Here is a 22,793-nt window from a genome sequence, read left to right as displayed (position 1 = left end):
CCGAGCTAGAGCTTTTCTGGTTCAGCTCCGGTTTCCCTTTTCTGCTCCCGCTTTGTTCACACCACTCAGAGCCGGGATGGTGCTGCCGCTGCTGCGTCATGACGTCACCGTTTACATCGCTGATTTGCTCCACAACGGCGCTCACAACAACAACAACGGGGGACTGCGTCGGGTCGATGATCGTGTGACTACTTGCTAAGCCGTTTTCCACAATGATGGTGCTGCCGCTGTTATACAATGATCAATAACAGCGAACGGATGGTCAAAGTAAGGTACAAATAAACAGAATCACACGAAGCCTGGTTAGTGTTGCCTGACTTTATAAAGTGTGTTTTTTTGTATAAGTGTGTGGTTGCCTTCTAGTCACTTTGCTCAGCGCTACTGCTTGTAGGCAGGCATGACGAGACTCTTCAGTCGACCCATGTTCAGGGGAGGTGGGTTTAGTTTCCTGCACGCCTCGACGTAAGAGAGACGTAAGCGCCGCCGCCTCTTAGCTCCGAAGCTCTTGCCTCTAGACCGACAATTTTTTGGAAGTGAACCGCATTCCGGAGCTAAGAGGCGGCGCCGCTGCGGTGTGAACAGGAAAAACGGTACTTTTCAGGCTCTAGCTCCGAGCCGGCGCTGAAAACGCGTTGGTGTGAAAGGGGCATCAGAGTGTGCTCTATACTTTAACCAGCAACTGGGTTATTGTTACCCAACGTACCCCTAAGATGTTACTGACCCAAATGGAGTTGATTGGATGAAAACTGTAGGAGGATCTGTTCAAATGTGGGGCCCGAAAAGTGCGAAAAATTGAAAAATGGCCTACTCCCTGTTGGGTTCCGATATGCCTCCAAGAGGTTTTTTTGTGCCCACAGACCGGTTTCAGAATTGTAGGTTTCACCTGAACGAGGGGCTCTATAGAGCTTTATGCTGACGGTCCGAGAACGGGACCCCCCCTAAATATAAAATGTTTCACCAGTCCTGACAAGTTTGTGAATACAAAAAAATCAGTAAACGTTAAGGTCTTGAAAAAGGCTATTTACTTATAGGAAACAAATAAAATAAGAAAAAATAAACAGAGCAATTTCAATAGGTCCTTTGCTCCGAGCCCTAATAATGTCTTACACGGTTGAGGTTTAATCCTATTTGTCTAATAAATTGAGACGCAGAATACAAACGTCAGTCTTTTTAAAACTCTACACAACACTGAAGTGACAGCTGTGTGTTGAACTGCACTGTTGAACTGCACTCATTCAGAGCCTACGGTGAAAATGGAAATGACCGCTTCTGGAGACATATCAGGGAGTACAATCTACAAGACTTGCATAATGTAATGTAATCCTCCTTCAGCCATCAGTGGCCTGTGTCCCTTTGGACCACTATCTGCTGTCAACGCTGAAGGGAAAGAAGCCATGTGCACAAAGGATAATGAACATTACCAAATGTGTTTAATGACAATAAAATCTGAAGCTTTGCTACTGTACTTGTCCCTTCTTCCAACAGGTGAGTATTGTTCAATATGACCCTCCGCCTTTCTTTTGTGCAGACATTCAGAGTATGTTGTGACTGGTTAGTAGCAGAAACATCTGGAAGGCTGGGTGGTAATTAAATCCCCCAGATCCAACACATTATTTTATCACTTCTACTACTACTTCCATCATCAAATGAGACTGCACACATCATGTCAGAGAACCTACAGCAGAATAATTTACATATTATATTGTGAGTTCAAACATAATTGAAACAAAATTAAAAAGAAACATCCAATAATCAAAACACACGTTAGAAATAAAGTCAGTAATAAAAGACAGTTTAAGCCATGGTTGATTGGTAATTACAATAAAATGACATCAGGTATCCCTTCTGTTTGTAATGCTCTCTGCAGTAATCCTTCCTACTTGGTCATTTTAATATGGAGTCTGATCTCCACATGTATTTGTTGACGAACCTTAATGGGTCTCATTCAATTCCCTTGACTTTCAGTTCATCTCGGACTCGGCTGAGATAATCAGGGTCTGGGTATCCATAGCTGCAAACACAAGAACACACATTCAGGGACTTCATGTCAAGAATATCAGGTTTGCTGTTGCTGTGCCTCCTGTGAACTCATACGAGACATCTGTACTGGATTTCAGTGTCAGAAGGTACTCTTGCCATAAATTCATAGGAATTAATGAACGCACACCATTAATTGTAAAGGGAAAGAAATCAGGTTGTGCCATTACATGAGAGGTAATTATAGCAGTACAGTCAGGGATGCAAACTCATCAGGTATGAAAAAGGTGACAAGGATCCGAGCCCCCCGACCCCACGGAATATCGGCTTTAAAATTAGGAATAACAGATGATTTTAGCAGTCGGAACAACTAAAGCAGTTAATAATAACAGAAACGCCAAAGAGTCACATCTAATAGAAATTTATAAAAGCATTTATTTTAATTGTGTAGCAGTCAGTTTATAATTTTAGCAGCACTGTTGAGCATTTTGAAAATGTATTTTCATGCCTCTGTGTGCAAGGCTTAGTCTTTCTATCTGTATAGCCAGTGGTGTAAAGTAACTAAATTCATAAACTCAAGTACTATACTTGGGTACAATTTTGAGATACTTGTACTTTATTTAAGTATTTCAATGTTTTGCTACTTTGTTCTTCTTCTCCTCTACAGTTCAGAGGTAAATGGTGTACCTTAACTCTACTACATGTATTTAATAGCTTTAGTTACTTTACAGATCTGGATGAATGATGTGAAATATAATCAAGTGTTAAATCAGACTTTAGTTCCACCTGGAGTAAATTCACAAGCTACCCTGCAGTATACAAAGTCATTCAAACTAGCTGCACCTTTACCAGCTTTGATAACACTTTCATGATCAATCATTATAAAACATATCATATATATTATTCTGAAATGGACCAATCTGCACAATGACTACTTTTACTGTCACTACTTTAACCTCTTAAGCACGACGGTCCCCTCATTGGACCCCTCCCACTGTTTTGTTTTTAGACAATGTCTCAGGGCTTCTTAACATTTATGAAACTATTAATGTGTAGCACCAGATTAACGGGAAGAATCTCAGCTAACTGAAGATATGAACCATTTTTAGCTAAAAGAAACACAAGAGTAAAACCAAGCCTTTTGAATTAGCATTTTGCGAACTAATGCTAACGGACTTTTGCACAGGACTCACTCTCAAAATGCCCTTATTACTTATCGTAACTGCACAAACAAGATATCCGATTAAAGCTGAGACTCCACAGTGCTGACTGTGAGGGATTTCTATGTTTTCCTGTCCATTATCATTTTCTCAGGCCTCGTCACCGTTCACAACCGATCGGACTACTGGAGGAAGAAATGGCCATATAACTTCAAATTCCCAGGTGATGCGATGTCCCGGGACCGCTTAGGAGCCATCATGTGGTCACTGCACCTGAGCAACACTGAAGAAGACGAGGAAAACGATCGCAAAAGGAACACCGCTGAGTACGACAGACTTTTCAAGATAAAGCCCCTGTACACGGACATCGTTACTGACCCCAGCAGGACAAAGCCACACACACAGAAGACTTTCAGGGAGCAGCTTGCTTCTGAAATGTTGGAATATGGAACACCTCCACTCCCCCCCATCAATTTTGATACAGGGTACTTATTATATGTTATAGTTTGAATTCCTAAAGCTTTTAGTCTACTAACCCATCATTCAAGGGTGGTTTTCACTATAAGTAATGTTTTTTTTTTTAGGCTGAGATAGAATTTACATGTTTTTACTATGTTCCATATGAATTTACTTTAATATAAAAACATCTATATTGATTCTGACAATTCTACATCCAACTCACAGATGTAACCTTGCTTTGAGAAAAAAGATTATTAATTTACCCCTTTTAGAAGTGAAGATATAGTCTTTGTTGTGTTAGTGGCATTTTCGAGCCTGAAACCTGAAAAACAGGCTCAGGGCTTAACAGGTTAACTATATTTTGATGAGAATACTTTTCTACTTTTACTTGAGGAACATTTTGAATGCAGGACTTTTATTGTAACAGAGTATTTCTACACTCGAGTACTTCTACTTTTACACAAGTACAAGATCTGAGTACTTCTACTTTTACTCTAGTACCAGATCTGAGTGATTCTACTTTTACTCAAGTACAAGATATATACTTATACCACCTCCGTTTATAGTCTATGAAAAAAACTATTTGAAAACGAAGGCTAAAGCTAACGTTAGCAGATAGTGACAATGTATGCTAGTTAGCTAGCTCAACGATTCATTAAATAATATTGCGACAGAAAAGCTTTTCAGTGCACATCACGCTCTGCCGCTCCGACAGGGAGCTCTGCTCTGAACACCTGAACGGCCCGTTCTAACAGCTGTTCACCAGTGGTCCAGTCTGTGCCACAGTGACTCCGGACCGCACAGTTAATATTAACGAACGCACCGTAGGTAATGTAGCTGCTGAAGCTAGACCCTCATCCCTGAGCAGCAGAGCCTTATTATACATCCATGAGCAGAGCCGACAGGCAGGAAGACTCGAGCACACAGCTCGCGCTTCATTATAATATATAAAAAAAGAACACCATGCGTGTCATGATGGCACATAACAGCTCACGGCCGCAGATTACTCCGGGTCTCAGACCCCCGCCATACCCCAAAAATATTTTTATTGCAGATCTACATGAATCACACAAACGACCTATTTTGGATTCAAAATGGCGAATTTCGCCGAAAGGTGACAAGTTTGCATCCCTGACAGTATACTACAGTAGTATTCTGCAGGGTATTTACTCCAGGTGTAACTGAAGTCTGATTTAAGAGTTGATTATATTTCACATCATTAATCCAGATCTGTAAACGATACTTGTGGGTTATCTGTCGCCACTTTTTAATAGCGGGTAGCTGGTTCCTCCATATTAACTTTTTAATTTCTCAAAATAACAAACATTAATCCTATTTGCGGCGATGGGTTATGGTTAGGGTTATTTAGAGAGTCTGAAAAAAACAAGAAAAGTGCGTATTTAGAGAGTCTGAAAAAAACAAAAAAAGTGGCGACAGATTACCCACAAGTACCCTGTAAAGTAACTAAAGGTATTAAATCCATGTAGTGGAGTAAAACTACACCATTTACATCTGTATTGTAGTGGGGTAGAAGTACAATGTAGCAAAACTGTGAAATACTCAAATAAAGTACAAGTACCTCAAAATTATAGTTGATTTAACTTGAGTACTTGAGTAGATTTACTTTACACCTCTGTCAATAAAATATGTTGTGAAAAAAGAGTCCTTACTGAGTTGGTCCCCCATGTGTGGATGTTTTGTGGTGAATATCGTTCCAGGTGACGATGTTGTTCCGTCCGCTGGTGGTGGAGCGGCCCACCGTGAAGATGAGTTTCTGACGGAAGGCCCTCGTCAGCAGCTTCAGGACCCCCCTGCCCTCTGAGGAGTCTGGGAGGTAGGCCGTCCGGGACGCCCCCTCGTACGGCTGCCCGGGGTGGGGGTGCTCCTCCTGCACATACACAGAAACACAGCTCAGGTCTCCTGCTCAGCCAGGTGGTGAGAACCATAGGTGTATTATCATTATGGTAGATATTTATGTTTGGTGAGACAGTTGCATATTCTTTGAGGTATAATTAAACCGTTTTTATCTCTGTTTGTTTCTGGACTGCGCAAGGTTTATTTTTATTATTATTTACGACCGAGTTTCATGCAGTAAAGCAGACTCTAGTGCGCAGGTCTAAGAGCTTAAAATTACGCTTCACCAGTCTGACATGGGGGAAGACTACAAGGTGGTTGAGAAAGCTTCTGACCGCAGGCATCCGCACGCCTGATGGTGTTTATTTATCTAAACTTAACACACGTAAGGCAATTTGTGTTTGGTAGATGATTTCTATGTTGTAATAGGGCTGCAACAAACGACTAATTTGATAATCAATTAATCTATCGATTTATGAAACGATTAATCGACTATTCGGATTATGCCTTGCACAATTTCTCAAATGCTCTTATTTAGCCATCAACTTTTAGATTTAGCTTGAGGTTGTTTTTAGGCATGTGGAAACTAACAATGAAGACAATAAAGATGAATACTTGATTCAAAAATACATATTTTATTAAACTTTCTGCTGAAAGATAAATAAAAAATCTGTCCGTCAACATTTGAATCCAAGGATAGCAGATCAGATCAGATCAGATAAAAGATAACATTTTTTGCATTGTCAAGTAGGGATGGGTATCGTTAAGGTTTTAACGGTACTACTACTTTTATCGATCCAGTCCTTTAACGGTACTCTTATCGGTTCTTTTGAAAAAAAACAAGGTAAATGAACTAAACAAATTGTGAACAAAATTAACATTGCTTTTTATTTCAATTAAATAAATAATATTTCACATCAAAAGAAACAACAATGTTTTAACAAATGGTATTAAATAATCTGATGACAGAAATGTAAACAGAATAGCTGAAACTTTAACAAAATAAATAACTCAGTTACCTCTAATCATTAGCCCATGTTTGTATAATTGAGTTAACTCTGTGTGTTGCTGCTAGCATACATAATACACCTGACGTGGAAACGTTATTCGTGGATGGGGCTACAGAGCTACTAGAAAGACAGTCAAAAACGGTGCATTTCTCCGTCTGAATGTGGTGCACTTTTGCAAAATGTTTAGACAAATTGCTCATGTTACCGCCCTTACATGCTTAACTCTTATTGCACTTTTGGCAACGAGCATTGTCCACCTCAAGACGGGTAACATTTAACCACACATTGGAGCACTTGTGTGTGTTGCATGCATGTAGTAGCCGCGTGTGTGTAAACTGCCCCGCCCCCTCGCACACAGACGGGGGAGAGAGATCTCTCGTCTGGATTGGAAAGATCGAAAATACATCATAGACGCATTTTGGTTTTATTGCATATTAGAAACGGAGTTGGCGACACTAAGACTGCGATATCATGTTTATGTAGCAATAATACATATGACATATGTTTTAAATGTCTCCAGTACCGATAAAAAGACCGATAACGTTGGAGCTTAACGGCACGTAAAACACACGTGATGACGTCACCAACGAATCGACGACTGAATTAGTTGGCAACTAACTAAACTAAAAATCGTTTTTTGGCTGTTTAGATGGTGTTGCTCCATCTGGGTCACTGCCGGTGGTTGAGACGGTGGGGTCTTTGGCGACTAGTTTTATAGCCCCATGTACATTAGTTAGGTGCTTCAGGAGATTGGCATTGCTGTTATTCGATGTGGACAATGCTTTCTGTCCTGCACACAGTTTACATTTGACCGTAATATTTTTTGCGTCCTTTATCCCCACAAATTGAAAATAGTGGTTATATCTCCAAGTTGTAAATGCACTGCTGCTCTCGCTGATACTTGCATCTGCCATTGTGTGTGTGTGTGCTGGTGGTGGGCGTTGCCGTGTATGTGTGTGTGTTAGCAAGTGTTTGTGTGTCTGTGGGTATTTCTCAATCGCGAGTAAAGCTGCTTCAGAGCCACTATTTCAAGCATACTACGTCATCGAGTGCCGCCGAAGTACTGTTCCAATCTCCAGCATACTTGGAAATCTACCGAGCCCGGCGTACTCCATTTGGTGAAATATCGAGGCTGCACATGAGTAGACTCCGCGGTCTTAAAATCCCCACAATGCTTTGCGCACGGACCAATTTCCCCAAATCTGTGGCGGAAGATGTAAGGCGGGGCCTCTCATATGACGCACACCTGCACACTTGCTAGCGTGTTCCACTCTTCGTTTTCCGAATGCCAGGAAGTATTCTTGACTCGCTTCTGAAGCAAGATGCTCGGCAGGCATGTGCAACCAAGCAAGCGTACTCGCGATTGAGAAACACCCTGTGTATTTTCTCCATAAGACAAGACCCGCCCAACTCTGTCTCTGATTGGCTTACCCTGAAATGTTACCCAGCGTTAACCAATCATCACTCCTCTCTGGTCACTTTCACTTTTCCATGGTACTGTGAGAGGACATCACTGTATTCGCCTGTAAATTACATCCGCACGGAGATTCGGTTCAGTTGGACCACATAATGTAACGCAGTAACGCACCCATTTAAATCACTGTAACTATAACGGCGTTACTGAATGGGAATAGGTAACTAGTAACGTTATTAGTTACCGCAAAAGGTAGTTGCGTTACAGTAACGCGTTAGTTTGTAACGCGTTAGTCCCAACACTGCCCGCGACTGTTACAATAAAGGCTCGATAATCAGCTCACGGCATATAGGTGTAAGCAGGGGTAAAGTGCTATATTTATAGGTGGTGGTGTGTGGACCTCACATAGGGGGGTCCGGGGGCAAGCTCCCCCGGGAAGATTTATTTTTAAATATTTAAGTTAAAAGCATCAATCTGGTGCACTTTGAGAGCAAAATGAAGAGATCAATGGATACCTCTCTCAACACCCATATGAAACAGAACTGTAAACAGATTTACTTTTTCTTGATGGATATTTTACAAATCACCCTTTTAAACTTTATTCTTTTTTTACTGTCATATAGTATTTCATACCTGTTTTTCATTTATTCTCTTCTTTTTTTATAACTATAATTTTCATATAAACGTGTGCCTCGGAAATAATTGTTTACATTAATGGTGACCAAAACGTTTAAGACCCACTGAGATAACACTGAGAGAGTCCTTTAGTCCTTTCAGGGGTTCCCAACCTTTATTGTGCCAAGGACCGGTAGATACATTAAAAAAAAATCGCGGACCGGTTGTCAATTTTAACTGATTTTAATATTTACTCACCACCAGCAGGTAGCAACAGAGGCTAATTGTATGTAACAGCCTGAACAAATACTAGAACAATATGCATCCAAAACATATTAACAAAGTTTAAAAAAGAACTGTTGTTGTTTTTTGGTTTTTCGGAAAACCAAAAAACCGACGTTATTCAGTTTTTAAACCAAAACGGGAAAACAGATGAATCAATGTTTTGGTTTTGTTTGTATGATTTACGGATAATCCAGTGAATGCTGGAGAGGAGAAGGCGCATTATGAAGGAGATGTCCGGTCGCCAGGGTGTGTGTGTGTGTGTGTGTGTGTGTAGGTGTGTAGGTGTGTGTGTGTGTGTGTGTGTGTGTGTGTGTGTGTGACACTGGCATTTGTTTTCAGAAGATATTATGATAGTGTCGTTCGTTCCGGTGCACTCCGACAGCATTTAGCACTACATCGAGATTAAGATTAAACTAATTTATTTTGGGAACAGCCGCATATATGCCGGTGTCGGACAGACACAAACACACCGAACACACAGAGCTGAGCTGAGCAGAGCACATACACACACACATCATGCGCCTTGGTGACTGACTGGACATCTCCTTCATAAAACTAATAAAAGGGGGAGTAATCGGGCAGTTCGATGTGTGTAGATGTGTGTGTGGTTAACACGTAGCAGCCTGCAGTCACTCTTAAGCTGTTCTGATTAAGTTAAACACAGCGAAGGCGGTGCGTAAAAGGCACAGCTCTTTACCGAGTATACGTCCCGCTGCCTCCTGATGCTGCAGCCATTTTATGAAGTGAAGGAGGGTTTCCTTCTATAAAACAGCTGCGGGCAGCAGATACCGTGAGAGTCCCGGACATTAATTCATAGATCGAGGCAGACTGGTTTACTCTCCTGTTTTGCCAATCCGGTGCTTAAACAAATAGCTCTACACCCCTGGCCGACATGTCCTTAAAATGAAGTCCGAGTTTGAAATATATCTCAAATAATGTATGCACCACCATTTCCCCACATAAACATAACAGTCTGCAATCAAACGGTTGTCTCCTGTGCGCTCCTCTTCCTACTTGGCGCACCGGTAACATGCTCGTGCGCACAAGAGGCTGAGACCTTAGGCTGGGCCGCCGAATCCCTCGGAACATCATAAAAGCCATTTTCAACGGTTTTCTGGTGAAAGATTAACTAGCTACTGGATGAAATAATATGACTGGTGGCATAGGTGCGAAAATTAAATACTTTTTGAAAAAAATATTATGATAAAATATTTTTATATATTTATAATTCTGCAAATATTACGATAAACTCACAGCTATTTCGCGGCCCGGCAGTAACACCTCCGCGGCCCGGTTGGGAACCCCTGCTTTAGCTCACTAAGTCTCTCAGTCTGACAAAACTCCTTATATCCGTTAGCGTAGCTCGCTAGCACCAGAAGCTAACAACAACGATCTCCAGTACCGGTGCGCTCTCTCTCTCTCGCTCGCGCACGCACACAAAATGGCTCATTCCACACACACACAGAGCCAAGCTTTAATGAAACACAGCAACCCAGACGTAATAGTACCGTACTGTATCATATTATTTTCAAATCAATAATTTTTCAAATTATGATCTTTTATTTTTTTTTATTTATTTATTTTTTTTTAATAACCATTTTTCCTCCTGGTCTCTCGCGCCCCCCCTGTCATGCCTCTGCGCCCCCCAGGGGGGGCTTGCCCCCCACTTTGGGAACCACTAACCTAGTGCAATACAAAAGTAAATAACCCAATTTGTGTTCTGTGAAACTGAAAAGGATATTCCATTGTTTTTGTTACTTTCGTTGCAGTTGTATATGTCTTAAATGTAATTTAGGTTAACTTCCTGTGTTATTTAGATGCTTTTATTTTGAAGGCGAGTTTACGTTGTTGACAGGAAGTTGTTGTTGCTATGGAAACAACGTGACGGAGAAAAGGAGTGGAGATTAATCTACATATAAAGACGGAGAAAGTAAAGGATAAAGTTTATGTTTAAGTTTAGCACCCCCCCGAAGAGGCACAAGGTTGGTATTAGATATAATATAAAAATGTGGGTTTTGTCCTAATTCTAAGCTGTTATGTAGCTTTGCTGTTAACTTTTGGTAGTATGCTAAAGTGATTCTAATACGGATGGAGCCTAAATGTATTTGTTATTTTTGTGTCTTTATAGCTCTTACGTTGATATTGGAGATTTCAATAAATTCATATCATCAGTCAAGTCTTCGACCATTATTCGGAGGGAAATGCTACAACGATGCTTGGCAATGTGCATTATTATTATATATTATTATTATAGGTCAGGCCTACCTTAAAGTCATTTTTCCCCCTGGAAAAAGCTAGCCCACCCTATTTTATACAGGCCCGCCCTAAATTAAATTTCTGCCTACGCTACTGGTATATACCCTGTATTTTATTTACGGCTTTGATTATAATAACATAATGTTGGAAATAGGTTCAAAATAATAAAGGTCAAAGGAAGAAAATAGTGTTATATTGCTGGATAAGCATGAATATGCATTCCAAGTCTTTATTATTTTGGATGTAGATTTTGACATAAATTATAACTATCACAAAAAACAAATGAAACTTCCATTGTTAAAAGTGATCTAGCAAAGAGACTTTGCAAACATTAATCATAAATGCTTCAAATATTGTTAGGAATTAAGATAAAGAAAATATATATTAGGGAATTATGTTATTTTTCATTTTTATATATTTTTTTAATACCTCAATTATGTCTCAAGTCAATTTGAACCAAACAGTACCAACAGGTGCAAAATGTGAATTTAATACGAGGGTTCAGACAGGGTGTTTCTCAATCACGAGTAAAGCTGCTGCAGAGCCACTATTTCAAGCATACTACGTCATCGAGTGCCGCCGAAGTACTGTTCCAATCTCCAGCATACTTGGAAATCTACCGAGCCCGGCGTACTCCGTTTGGAGAAATATCGAGGCTGCACATGAGTAGACTCCGCGGTCTTAAAATCCCCACAATGCTTTGCGCACGGACCAATTTCCCCAAATGTTGTTTGTGTTTCTTAAGTGATTCCGAAATGGACCTGCACTGCATTTTGTTGTGCAATCCTGTGCGGTACAATGGAAGCAACATGGCTAAAGTAAAACAAAAGTTTTGAATCTGTTGTCTTACCTTTTGGATGCCACTTGGAATGTAATAATTGATAGTTATTGCTCCATATTTCTCGTAACCAGGCAAAGACGAAGAGCTTTTGGTGACATCCATGCTGCCTCCATCCGGCTGTGTCCCGGTCAAAGTGCCGTACAACGCTCCACACATCGGGCAGATAGGCTTGTAGTCAAAAGCTCTCTTCAGACAGTCTCTGCAGAACGAGTGTTTGCAGCCCAGAGTCTTTTTCTCTGTGTTTTCTATCGCTTCCATACAGATTGGACATGCTTCTACTTCAGGGTCCTTGCTGAGTGTAGATGAAGGACCTGGGGTTCTGCTGCTTGGAGTGTCTGCCGGACCTTTGTTCCCTGGACTCTTGCTCGGGCTTGGTGTTTTTTGTGAAAGGAACTCTTTCAACTGAGCAATGTGCAGAAAAGGCCCGGTCACTGTTACTTCAGATCTGCTGGGGCTTGTTGTTGTGGGTTCAAAAAGCAGACGTGGAAATGTTCTCTGCAGGTCTCTGAGGTGCTGCGGACTCACAGAGACAGATGTGACCTGCAGGTCGGAGGCCGTCCTCTGGTAGAACGTGATGAACCTCTGCCGGACAAAGTCTGCATGAACAGGTTCTGAGGATCCCTGGTGTGATCTGAAGGTCACCTGTTCTGTGCTGCTGGCTTTATCGTGCAATGGTACAATGTGAAAATGATTCCCTTCAATTTTCTTAAGCTCTCTATCACTTTTTTCCTTAATGTAGGCCATGACTACCCCGGATACATCCACAGGTTTGATCTGCCCCCTTGTGACGGGAGAGGTTGGGCGCATCACTTCTGACAGTTTTTCCATAAGTTGGTCCACCTCCTTGAAGGTTCCTCTCACGATGTAGCCGTGAGCTTTCTTCTCAGGCTTGTAAGGTTGAAGAATCTTCTTTATTCTTCCGGGATCTTTGCAATAAGTTACATCAATCTGGACAGTGAGGTCTGTGATGATCTGCTACAAAATACAACAGCTGAAGTTAGGCATGATAGCAATGTTTGTTTTTTGCTGTGATTTATTCCAGGGAAGATATTTATTATTAAAGACATTTGCACTGACTTTCAGCCCTTCATCACATTAACTTAGAATGTGCAAAAATTCCTAAAAATAATTCATTTTATCTGTGCAGGAGCTGCATCTCCATCTTTTGTTTAGTTCATACAGGACTCCTTATAAGATCCAGATAATTGGAAACTGTTTCCGACATGATTAGAGTTACTAACATTTATCGCTGCTGTGGCTAGGGTTTTTGAATCTGTTAACAACTGAAAAATAATTTCATTATACCGATAAATATAATAAAACCATTTATTGAAAGCAATTATCAGCTGCAGTACCTCCACTGGCTCCATGAATCAAAACCTCTAACGTGGAAAAAGTTCATACAACTGAGTAGCCTCTGATAGCAGATCTAACTGTTATTTATTTATTAATGACAGCCCATTTTATTCAGACAGCCATTCTCAAAGATTCTTTACATAACACATCATTTGGGAGGTGGAAGAAGATCTTGTAAAAGTAGAAATTCCAAAGTGTAGGAATACTCTGTTACTCAAGTGAAAGTAGAAAAGTATTAGCATCTTAGCAATAGGCTATACTCAAAGTACCAAAAGTAAAAGTACTCATTACGCAAATTCTGGTGGAGTAGTCCTACTACAAGGTAAACTGGAAATACTCAAGTAGAGTACAAGTACCTCAAAATACAGTAATTTGAGTAAATACTTAGTTACTTTACACCACTGCTTAATTTGACCACATGATTGCCAACATAAACAGGGAGGGTTTGAATAATAACTGCTGCTATTATTTGAATTGAAGAGCTTTTATACTGAAGGTGTGAAACCGGAAACCCCTTTCATAGTTTCCTGGCTAACTTGGAGCCCTATCTTAAAGGTAGGGTAGGTAAGAATGGAGAAACCAGCTCGAGTGCGCTAGAATTTGAAAGTACGCAACCGAAAAAAATCTGCCCCTTACTTCAGACTTCCTTACAGAGCCCCTCCTCCAACACACACGAACGCGCACATGACCAATGATGGGACGAGATAAGTTTGTGCACGAGATGGAAGGCTGACAGGCAGGGAGGCCATCCAGTTATTTTAGCCGGGCCGGCTAAAATAATTGGTCGTGCTTTTTACATCGCCACGGCTTATGGCGATATTTATGTATTTATTGTCAAAGCATTTAATGTATTCGAGTGATTCTACAATTTAGGGTACATTCCATGTCCATTGATGTCCATTGATGATAATTATAATTATTCTAACTATTTTCTTCAAACATATCATATTTTGCCTATTATTGGAAAGCATGTTATAATATCACACAAACATTATGTGCATCCTATGCTTCATTTAGCTTAAAATGTGTCATGATGTTCTTAAATTGTCAGTTTTTGCTATGTCCGTTTTTCAGTTGAGGGTGTCTTGGTTTCAAAATAATGAATAAAAACCATTAAAGTAAATAAAAACTATTATTCATTTATTTCAAAAGTCTAAATACTAAAGAATAATAATATTTTTTAAATTGATTTCCTCCTTTAAATAATTGAAAGGGGACCTATCATGCAAAATGCACTTTTGTATGTCTTTTATACATGAATATGTGTCCCCGGTGTTCCAGGGAACTCACCAAGTGTCAGAAAACACAACCCTCTCTATTTCCCTCCATACCCAAATCTCTAAAAAAGGGGCTGCAACGGATCTGATAAAAACTGATCCAGATTTGAACACTGTCCTGACGTCAGGACGGTGGCGCTACGGCTATTGGGCCAACTCTCCACCTATCAGGGGAATGTGGGGTTGGGCCACGGCCGGCCATGCCGCTCGAAAGCGCTGGAGACGCTGTAGTACATATGCCAGGCCTGTAAGTGGCGCTGTAGTCTGCCACAAAAGCAGCGAAGAAGACTTCCCGCGCATGGTTGCCATGGTTCCCCTTCTGTTTATTCTCCGCTGTGGCTTTTTTTTCTCCCTCCCCGAGGCAAGCGTTTGCTCCCGCTGCTGTAATTCAATGCAATCCCTCCCTGTCGAGGCAAGCACTGTAATTCTCTCCGGTTAGTCCACCAGCAGATGACAAACACCCACCTCTCCGCCTCTTCCAAGGAACGAGGGGACCGTGCGGCAGAGTTTCAGTTAGGTTTTCTTTCGCCGGTCAATATGTCCGTTAAAGTTTAAATCTTCCGGACAAAATTTGAAAAGTGCCGGTCAAAGGTCTTCTTTGTTATTTATTGAGCTTTAAAACAAATGAATAACGACTCTATATAATAATATAATAAAACACGGAGGACGGAGATCTATTTTTCTCCCCCTCTTCTGACTTGATCAGAGCACGCTCCCCTCTCCTGCAGGGGGGCGTGGTCAGCTGCAGCTCACAGAATCAGCCCCCTGCAAAAACAGGGCTGGAGAACAGCAAATAGAGCGAAATGAGGCATGGCTAAAATGCATGATCTGTTTGGTATTTTGAAAACAGAAACGTATAAATATATCTTATATAGGTATGGCCCTACAATATATCATTTAAATATAGCATGATAGGTGTCCTTTAAATATCTTAATATATGAATAGCCGCGTTCACACCAAGTACTTTGCCGTACTCAGTGCCGGCACTCAGTGCCCCGGCACTTATTACCCCAGGGCACTTAGTACAGATCGCGTTCACACCGGAATAAATTCCCTGAGGGAAGATTACGCAAATGAGCCGCTGACGTCACTTCGTCTTCTTCTGCTTTGGGTTTACTGGCAGGCCGCAAACAACTTCACGTTGTATACTGCCACCCGGAGTCCCCGGCCGGAAGTCCCCGGAGTTGGGGACTGGCTTCAGTAGAAGCCTTCCGAGTAAATCGCCAGAACGCCGACACCTCCTCATCTCCACCGCTCCCATGTTTTATTTTGTGTTGCCATAAGTTAGTCTCTCTGCGTTTGTGCGCGGGGCGAATGCTAATGCTAATAATGCTAATGCGAGGATAATAAAATGGCAGCTCTACAAAACATTTCAGAGTTTTACGGGGCGTGGTTTGCAATTCGCCCAGCCAATCAGAACTGGGGCACTTTTTTCCCCCAGGAAAGTACCATCTCTCAACAGGCACTAAAAATGGGGGTAAAAGTTTCCGGGATTAAGTGCTCTTTTTGGTGTGAACGCGACATAAGGGGTACTAACGGAACTAAACGCGAAAGGTACGGTGAAAAGTACTCCGGTGTGAACGCGCCTAATGTCCGCAAAAGTTCTGTCAACTATGTTACTAACAGAACTCCCCCCTTTAACTCAAAAATGGTTTGTCCCAATACCATGTCACCAGCATCACATGATGCCATGTTCCTCTTTGGCAGACATTTTGAACACACTGTGGTGATTGTCCTCTAATTTTTTACAATATGTTATGTATAATAGCACATTGTCATTGAGTATATTAATTGACCATCAACAATGTTACGTACATTGTTATGGTTTACAATTGTTTAATGATTTTAATTCAATTATATGTTCAAATGGGATGTTAACCTGTTCAAGAAAATGACATGTGGTCATCCAGGCAAGGCCTACCATTGAAATGATGGGTCAAAATAGGGAAATTGTCAACTAGGTTGCCTGTCAACTAAGTTACCCAGTACTGTAATAACTATAGTAACTTAGTTGACAGGTAACCTAGTTGACAATTTGTATGACATGTAGACATCATTACACATCATTATCAATTGAATTTTGCACTTCTGCCTTGAAATGAACGGTTAATGGTTAATAATGTGTCCAGTCAACTATGTTATTTGCGTCAAATCTTTGACTTTCATTGTCAACTATGTTGCACCTCATTTAAAATATCTAAAATAGTGCTTCTGATATCCTTTATAGTATAATGTACATCTACACAGGTTGGAGTTTTATCAAAATGACCTGTATGGTAGTTTTATAATAAAAAATATCCCTATCCTTAATGACAGTGCACATGAAAAAACAAAACTTTAATACAATTATTTTTTAAACTTTAAAAAATCATTGTATATATGGTAGAATAGACTCAAGAGCCTTTCAAATTGGATTTTTACTTGAAGTGCAGGACTTAATCAAATGATTGTAATGACATCAAGTTTGTCCGTAACATAGTTGACAAACTGAGTAGTGAAAACATCCTTTCCCTTAAAATAAAAAAAAAAAAAAAAAATGTTTAAGCTTTGCAACTAGTGGATATGTTACACTGAGGAATATACTAACTTGAACCACTGATTGTTCTATTGAGAAAGAACACTTTTTTTGTACTGTTTAGTTGATGTGAAATGTTGGCCTACCCTAAATTATAGAATCAGTCAAAATTGCTATCGGGATGTTAAGAGCATTCCATGGAATATAACAAAAAGTGTTTCTGAAGTGAATTACCTACCCCACCTTTAAGTAGGAAATTAAATCTTTAAAACTAAAGCAGATTGCTTTTGCGACAGAAGCATAGTCTTAAAGAGCAACTTGCAGGTTTTTTTTTTTACTAGATTTATGCTTAACCTTGCCTGAAAATTACAATTAAAAAAGCTAATGCAGGATTTGATATGTTTTACGAGACATAAGAGCAGGAATTCAGAGGGGAAAGGAGCCGTTTTGAGCTTTTTTTTTTAACGTCATACGTCATATTACGTCACATGGAGGAGGGGAGGAACTTTCTCGGACTCATTCTCTGCCCAATCCGCGGTAGTAGTTTGTAGTTGGTTTGAGCGGTTGTGATTTAGTGAGCTGGTATTTTTTCGGTAATTTTACATTGCATTTCACAATTTTTAATCATGGTGAGCTGGAGTTTGTGTAGGTTGCACAAACTCGAGCCTGTCAGGACATCGAGTCCACAGTTTCCCTAAAAGGAAAAGGACCAGAGCTAGCTTTCGTTCCTGGGTGCGTTGTGCGAGGTGCATCCACATACGGCACATACACAGCTGAGGGCTATCAAACAAAACGTTTATCAGGAAACCGTATTACATCTCTCTCCCCCCCTTCGCTCCTCTCTCTCTCCCCTCCGGTACACAGCACCGTAACCTCTAGATTCCACCGGGTCCGTCTGCGCCGCGTTGCGGTTTTGGTCCGGCCTCCTCCGGCGTCATACCCTACCAGGCGCGTTTCAGAAGCATTTCAGAAGCGGAGCGTCTTGCCTGCCGGCTCGCAGTTTTTGTTGATTTGGGCATATTTCCTGGACAGGCTACTTTGTACAGACAAAGTTAATAATAACTGTAATATTCCAGTTATAAACGACATGAATCAAAGATGTGTTGCTGTATTTTAGTGGTAAAAAAATGCATTCATCATCATAATTATTCTATATATATAATTTACACAGTGCCTGTAAACCGGAGGAGAACGCTGGCATTTCTCCTCCTACTTGAAAGACTACGGAGGGATAGGGTCTGCAAAATTTGTTTGTGTGTGTGTATATATCTATATATATATGCGAAATATGCTCTGAAGGTTCCACTTCCTGCCTGCCCGACCTTACGTTACGGCTGCGCCGCGACAAAAATAGGATTCGATCCTAATTTTAGAGGAGCCCTGCACCGAGACGCTTCTGGGACGCTTCTGAGCCGTAACGCGCCGCGTGTGGTGGAATAGCACCCATTGACTAGAGTGGCCGCGATCGCCGTGAGCACCGCGGCGCAGCCGTAACGCGCCCGTAACGCGCCCGTAACGCACCGCAGACGGACCCGGTGGAATCTAGGGGTAAGACGTAGTGTGGAGTTGCATTAGGTAACGCGAGATACGGCTGATACTTGCGCATTACCCCTAGATTCCACCGGGTCCGTCTGCGCCGCGTTACGGCTGCGCCGCGGTTTTGGTCCGGCCTCCTCCGGCGTCATACCCTACCAGGCGCGTTTCAGAAGCATTTCAGAAGCGGAGAGTCTTGCCTGCCGGCTCGCAGTTTTTGTTGATTTGGGCATATTTCCTGGACAGGCTACTTTGTACAGACAAAGTTAATAATAACTGTAATATTCCAGTTATAAACGACATGAATCAAAGATGTGTTGCTGTATTTTAGTGGTAAAAAAAATGCATTCATCATCATAATTATTCTATATATATAATTTACACAGTGCCTGTAAACCGGAGGAGAACGCTGGCATTTCTCCTCCTACTTGAAAGACTACGGAGGGATAGGGTCTGCAAAATTAGTTTGTGTGTGTGTATATATATAGGTCTATATAGCTCTGAACGTTCCACTTCCTGCCTGCCCGACCTTACGTTACGGCTGCGCCGCGACAAAAATAGGATTCGATCCTAATTTTAGAAAAGCCCTGCGCCGAGCCGCTTCTGGGACGCGTCTGAGCCGTAACGCGCCGCGTGTGGTGGAATAGCACCCATTGACTAGAGTGGCCGCGATCACCTTGAGCACCGCGGCGCAGCCGTAACGCGTCCGTAACGCGCCGCAGACGGACCCGGTGGAATCTAGGGGTAAGTTTCTGTTATGGATCAGTATCAACAGTCCTGCCAGTAACGTTACTATATTATCAATACTACTTTAGTTATAGCCTGATATATGATAGCTAACTTTACAATGTTGTGATGTGACCGATGTTAGCTAACATGAACTGTAGCTAACGCCGGTCACTCACCAAGACAGCTGCCCAGTTCTCCACTGATTCTCCTCACACCACAGCTCCATTTCTCTCCGATGGCCGTTATTTCTTCTAATCCTTGGCTGCTCCTGGTCTCTTGGACGCCTAGCAGGCTCATAATTATATGGTTGTGGTCCGTCATATGCATTTGAATATACATTTTCAACCTCTTCTGTGTCAAAACTAGCATTGTGATCCATGTTTATTAATAAGTTAGACCGGCCGCTCTCACCCATGTGACGTCACGGGCGGGTGGTCTTTTTGTATGCGGAAGTAAAAATGTCTTACAAAAACGACGCCAGATGTCACTGTAGTGTATATTTATGTATATTTTTATGAAAATCTATACATCATTGTCCTACACATTTATTCACTGGTGTCTCTAACCTGCAAGTTGCTCTTTAAACTAAAGAAAATGAAGAGAGGCATTCGCCGCCATTTTCTTGGTATTTGTACAAAAAAACATAAAAACAACGACAAACACCGTGACTATCACTATGACTACCAGACGGTTGAAAACAAACCTTGTGTTCACCGACTATAAACGATTTCTGCTTTCATATTTCAGCCCCCTAACTGCTCAGCTGTGTGTAAATATATGTTTCCTTACCTCCATACCGAGCAGCACCGTGTCTCTGACCACAGACTGTCTGCTCTGAACACAGCACAGCAGCCCTGTGGCGCCCTCTGTCCTGCTTTCACTTTCGATCAGAGCGGGGAGAAATACTCACCTCTTGCAGTAAAAGTAGAAGTACCAGACTTTGTAACAAGTAAAAGTCCTGCATTCATGTCACTCAAGTAAAAGTAGAAAAGTATTGTCATCATTATGAAGATTGGCCAATTTCAGAATAATATGATATGTTTTGATATGTATTGATGCATTAAAGTCTTATCAAAGCTGGTAAAGGTGCAGCTAGTTTGAATGACTTTGTATACTGCAGGGTAGCTTGTGAATTGACTCCAGGTGTAACTAAAGTCTGATTTAAGAGTTGATTATATTTCACATCATTAATCCAAATCTGCAAAGTAACTAAAAGTATAAATAGGCTACATACAGTAGAGTAAAAGTACACAATTTACCTCTGAATTGTAGTGGAGTGCAAAGTAGCCTAAGTAGGCCTACAGTAAAGTACAAGTCTCTCAAAAATGGTACTTAACGTATAGCACTTGAGTAAATGTACTTTAGTTAGTTACCTGTCACCACTGATTATATTCCATTCCTGCCAATTAATCCCCCCTTAGTTTAATTTTTAATTTCATGTTTATTTTATACCTCGGGACTGTGGGAAACAGTATTTCGATCTTTCTGTGTGTACACATATATTTTGAGATTGACAATAAAGTTGACTTTGAAGTTAGTCCTTCTTGCTGGTCCTATAACTCTAAAGTTTATGTTTCCGAGCAGCACTTGAAGGCAGCACCCTGGCTCATATTGCAGTGCTATTGTTTGTCCGGTAGGTGTCAGTGCAGCTCTATGCACAGTGACGCTACCGGCACCACGTGACCGTCCCGGCTCACAGCAGCGCGCCTCTGTCCGTCACACAGCCTCCCTCCAGTCATTCTGAGAATCTGATCCCGACTGGTAGGGTGAGCAGGAGCCGCCGGAGGCTCTTCATCAGCGGACAGACTGCAGACTGTCTCCCGCTCTCACACAGTATGTACGGAGGACGGCTTCTCATTGATGGATCCAGGCTCAGAGTTACAGAAATGTTGTAATTTCTCTCTCTCTTGCTAAACTGCTGTTGTGTTTGATATGGAAGAGCCAGCCCCTTTTTAACAGTTTGTTGGCTATTTGTAGTACTATTTCTTTTTTTGTTTTACAGTAAATTATTATGTTTAAAGGTAGGGTAGGTAAGAATGGAGAAACCAGCGTAAACTAGAATTTGAAAGTACACAACCAAAAACAATCTGCCTCTTCCTTTAGACTTCCTTACAGAGCCCCTCCTCCAACACACACGAACGCACATGACCAATGAGGGCACGAGTTTGTGCACGACATGGAAGGCTGACAGGCAGGTAGGCCATCCAATTATCTGCCGCGGGCCGGGGCACATTATTGGTCTTGCTTTTTACAGCGCCACGGCTTCCACAGATGAAATATTTGTATATATTTATTGTCAAAGCATTTAATTTATTCATTGCTATCGGGATGTTAAGAGCATTCCATGGAATATAACAAAACGTGTTTCTGAAGTGAATTACCTACCCTTAAGGGATGACATTTGTTGGTGTTATTGTGGCATTTTAGCAACGTGTCTTTAAAAATTGTAAAGACTAAAATAAAAGGTTTTGCAATCTGTAAAATCCAGAATTAACCATACCATTAAATAAATGATTGTGTAAAAAAATTCGCACCCTATTTTTCAGCTTTTTTTCTTTTTCGCAATGTTGACGGTATAATTGAGTGTAGGCCTATATTTGAACACAGCCTTCAGATATTGTGAGAGAGGAAAGTAGGCTATGACCCGAATACATGGCCCCGTGTATCAACCTGTTTCCGGCCGCAGGCTTTAGATAAGTGAGCTGGAACAGCAGTGAAAGTGTCACGCGGGTCGGATGGACGAGGTTTAGACATCTGTCAAATTCAGCCAATAGAATACACATTAGTAATATTGAAAAAGGCGCTGGGCGGGCAGCGGAGATTAAGTCCACTTTCTAATCTGATCACAAGTCAGATGGAAGCTCAGCCGCGGCTGCAAAGCGCCATGGATAGCACCAAACAGATCAGAGGAGCGGCGTTACACACTCAGCATTACAGGAGAACAAGGACAGCATTTTATTTTATTTTGTGCAATTTGAAATATTGAAAGTGCTGATTGTGTGCAGTGATCGGCTCTGTTAGCTGCGCATTGAACGCCACACATCTCCCGCTCTGTGTTGTGTTCAGGTCAGTTGAAGATCACAACTCAGAGTATTCTGTCAGCTTTGTGAAACCCGAATTTTGAAAAAAAATCACTTGGTTTTTCTGGAATTTCTCTTGTTTATTTGGTCTAATGCTGCATATGTTAGTGTTCAACCTTTGGAGAGGCCTTATTTTGTATGACAAATACTTTTTATTTTAAGGTTTTAATGGTTTTGCACATTTTAATAATACACAAACATAACAGATAACACATGACAAAACGAGCAGGAAGAGGCTTATTTAAAGCATCTACCTGAATAATGTTTAAAATCACAATTTTATATAAAACACAAGATCAATAAACCAACAATTGCTTAAATTCAATAAAAATGGCAAACTTTAAGAACAACATATATTGTACGATAGTACTTAACATTTTAACAAAATAAAACCAGGCATACAGTGTTCAAATGATTTTTAAAGTTTTTTT

The 22,793-nt window shown here is 41.1% G+C and overlaps 1 protein-coding gene across 1 annotated transcript; it reads right to left on the bottom strand.

The window, feature by feature from the left end:
- Positions 1 to 1,408: 1,408 nt before the first annotated feature.
- On the bottom strand, positions 1,409 to 20,151 carry si:dkey-3h3.3 (uncharacterized protein LOC100144568 homolog). Its single transcript, XM_034118587.1, has 4 exons — positions 20,072 to 20,151; positions 11,881 to 12,846; positions 5,267 to 5,484; positions 1,409 to 2,011 (listed from the first exon to the last, which is right to left on the bottom strand). Exons 1-4 carry the CDS (start codon positions 20,075 to 20,077, stop codon positions 1,942 to 1,944), a joined length of 1,260 nt encoding a protein of 419 aa, XP_033974478.1. The 5' UTR covers positions 20,078 to 20,151; the 3' UTR covers positions 1,409 to 1,941.
- Between the last annotated feature and the right edge of the window lie 2,642 nt (positions 20,152 to 22,793).

The sequence above is a fragment of the Trematomus bernacchii genome, unplaced genomic scaffold (assembly GCF_902827165.1).
Source record: "Trematomus bernacchii unplaced genomic scaffold, fTreBer1.1, whole genome shotgun sequence".
Classification (NCBI taxonomy): domain Eukaryota; kingdom Metazoa; phylum Chordata; class Actinopteri; order Perciformes; family Nototheniidae; genus Trematomus; species Trematomus bernacchii.
This window is presented reverse-complemented; position numbering and strand designations above follow the sequence as displayed.

Coding starts and splice junctions, on each gene's coding strand:
- si:dkey-3h3.3 (XM_034118587.1), bottom strand. Junction 5,485..11,880: donor TTCCAAGTGGCATCCAAAAG/GTAAGACAACAG, acceptor GTGTATGTGCAG/GAGGAGCACCCCCACCCCGG. Junction 2,012..5,266: donor ACACATGGGGGACCAACTCA/GTAAGGACTCTT, acceptor TTGTGTTTGCAG/CTATGGATACCCAGACCCTG.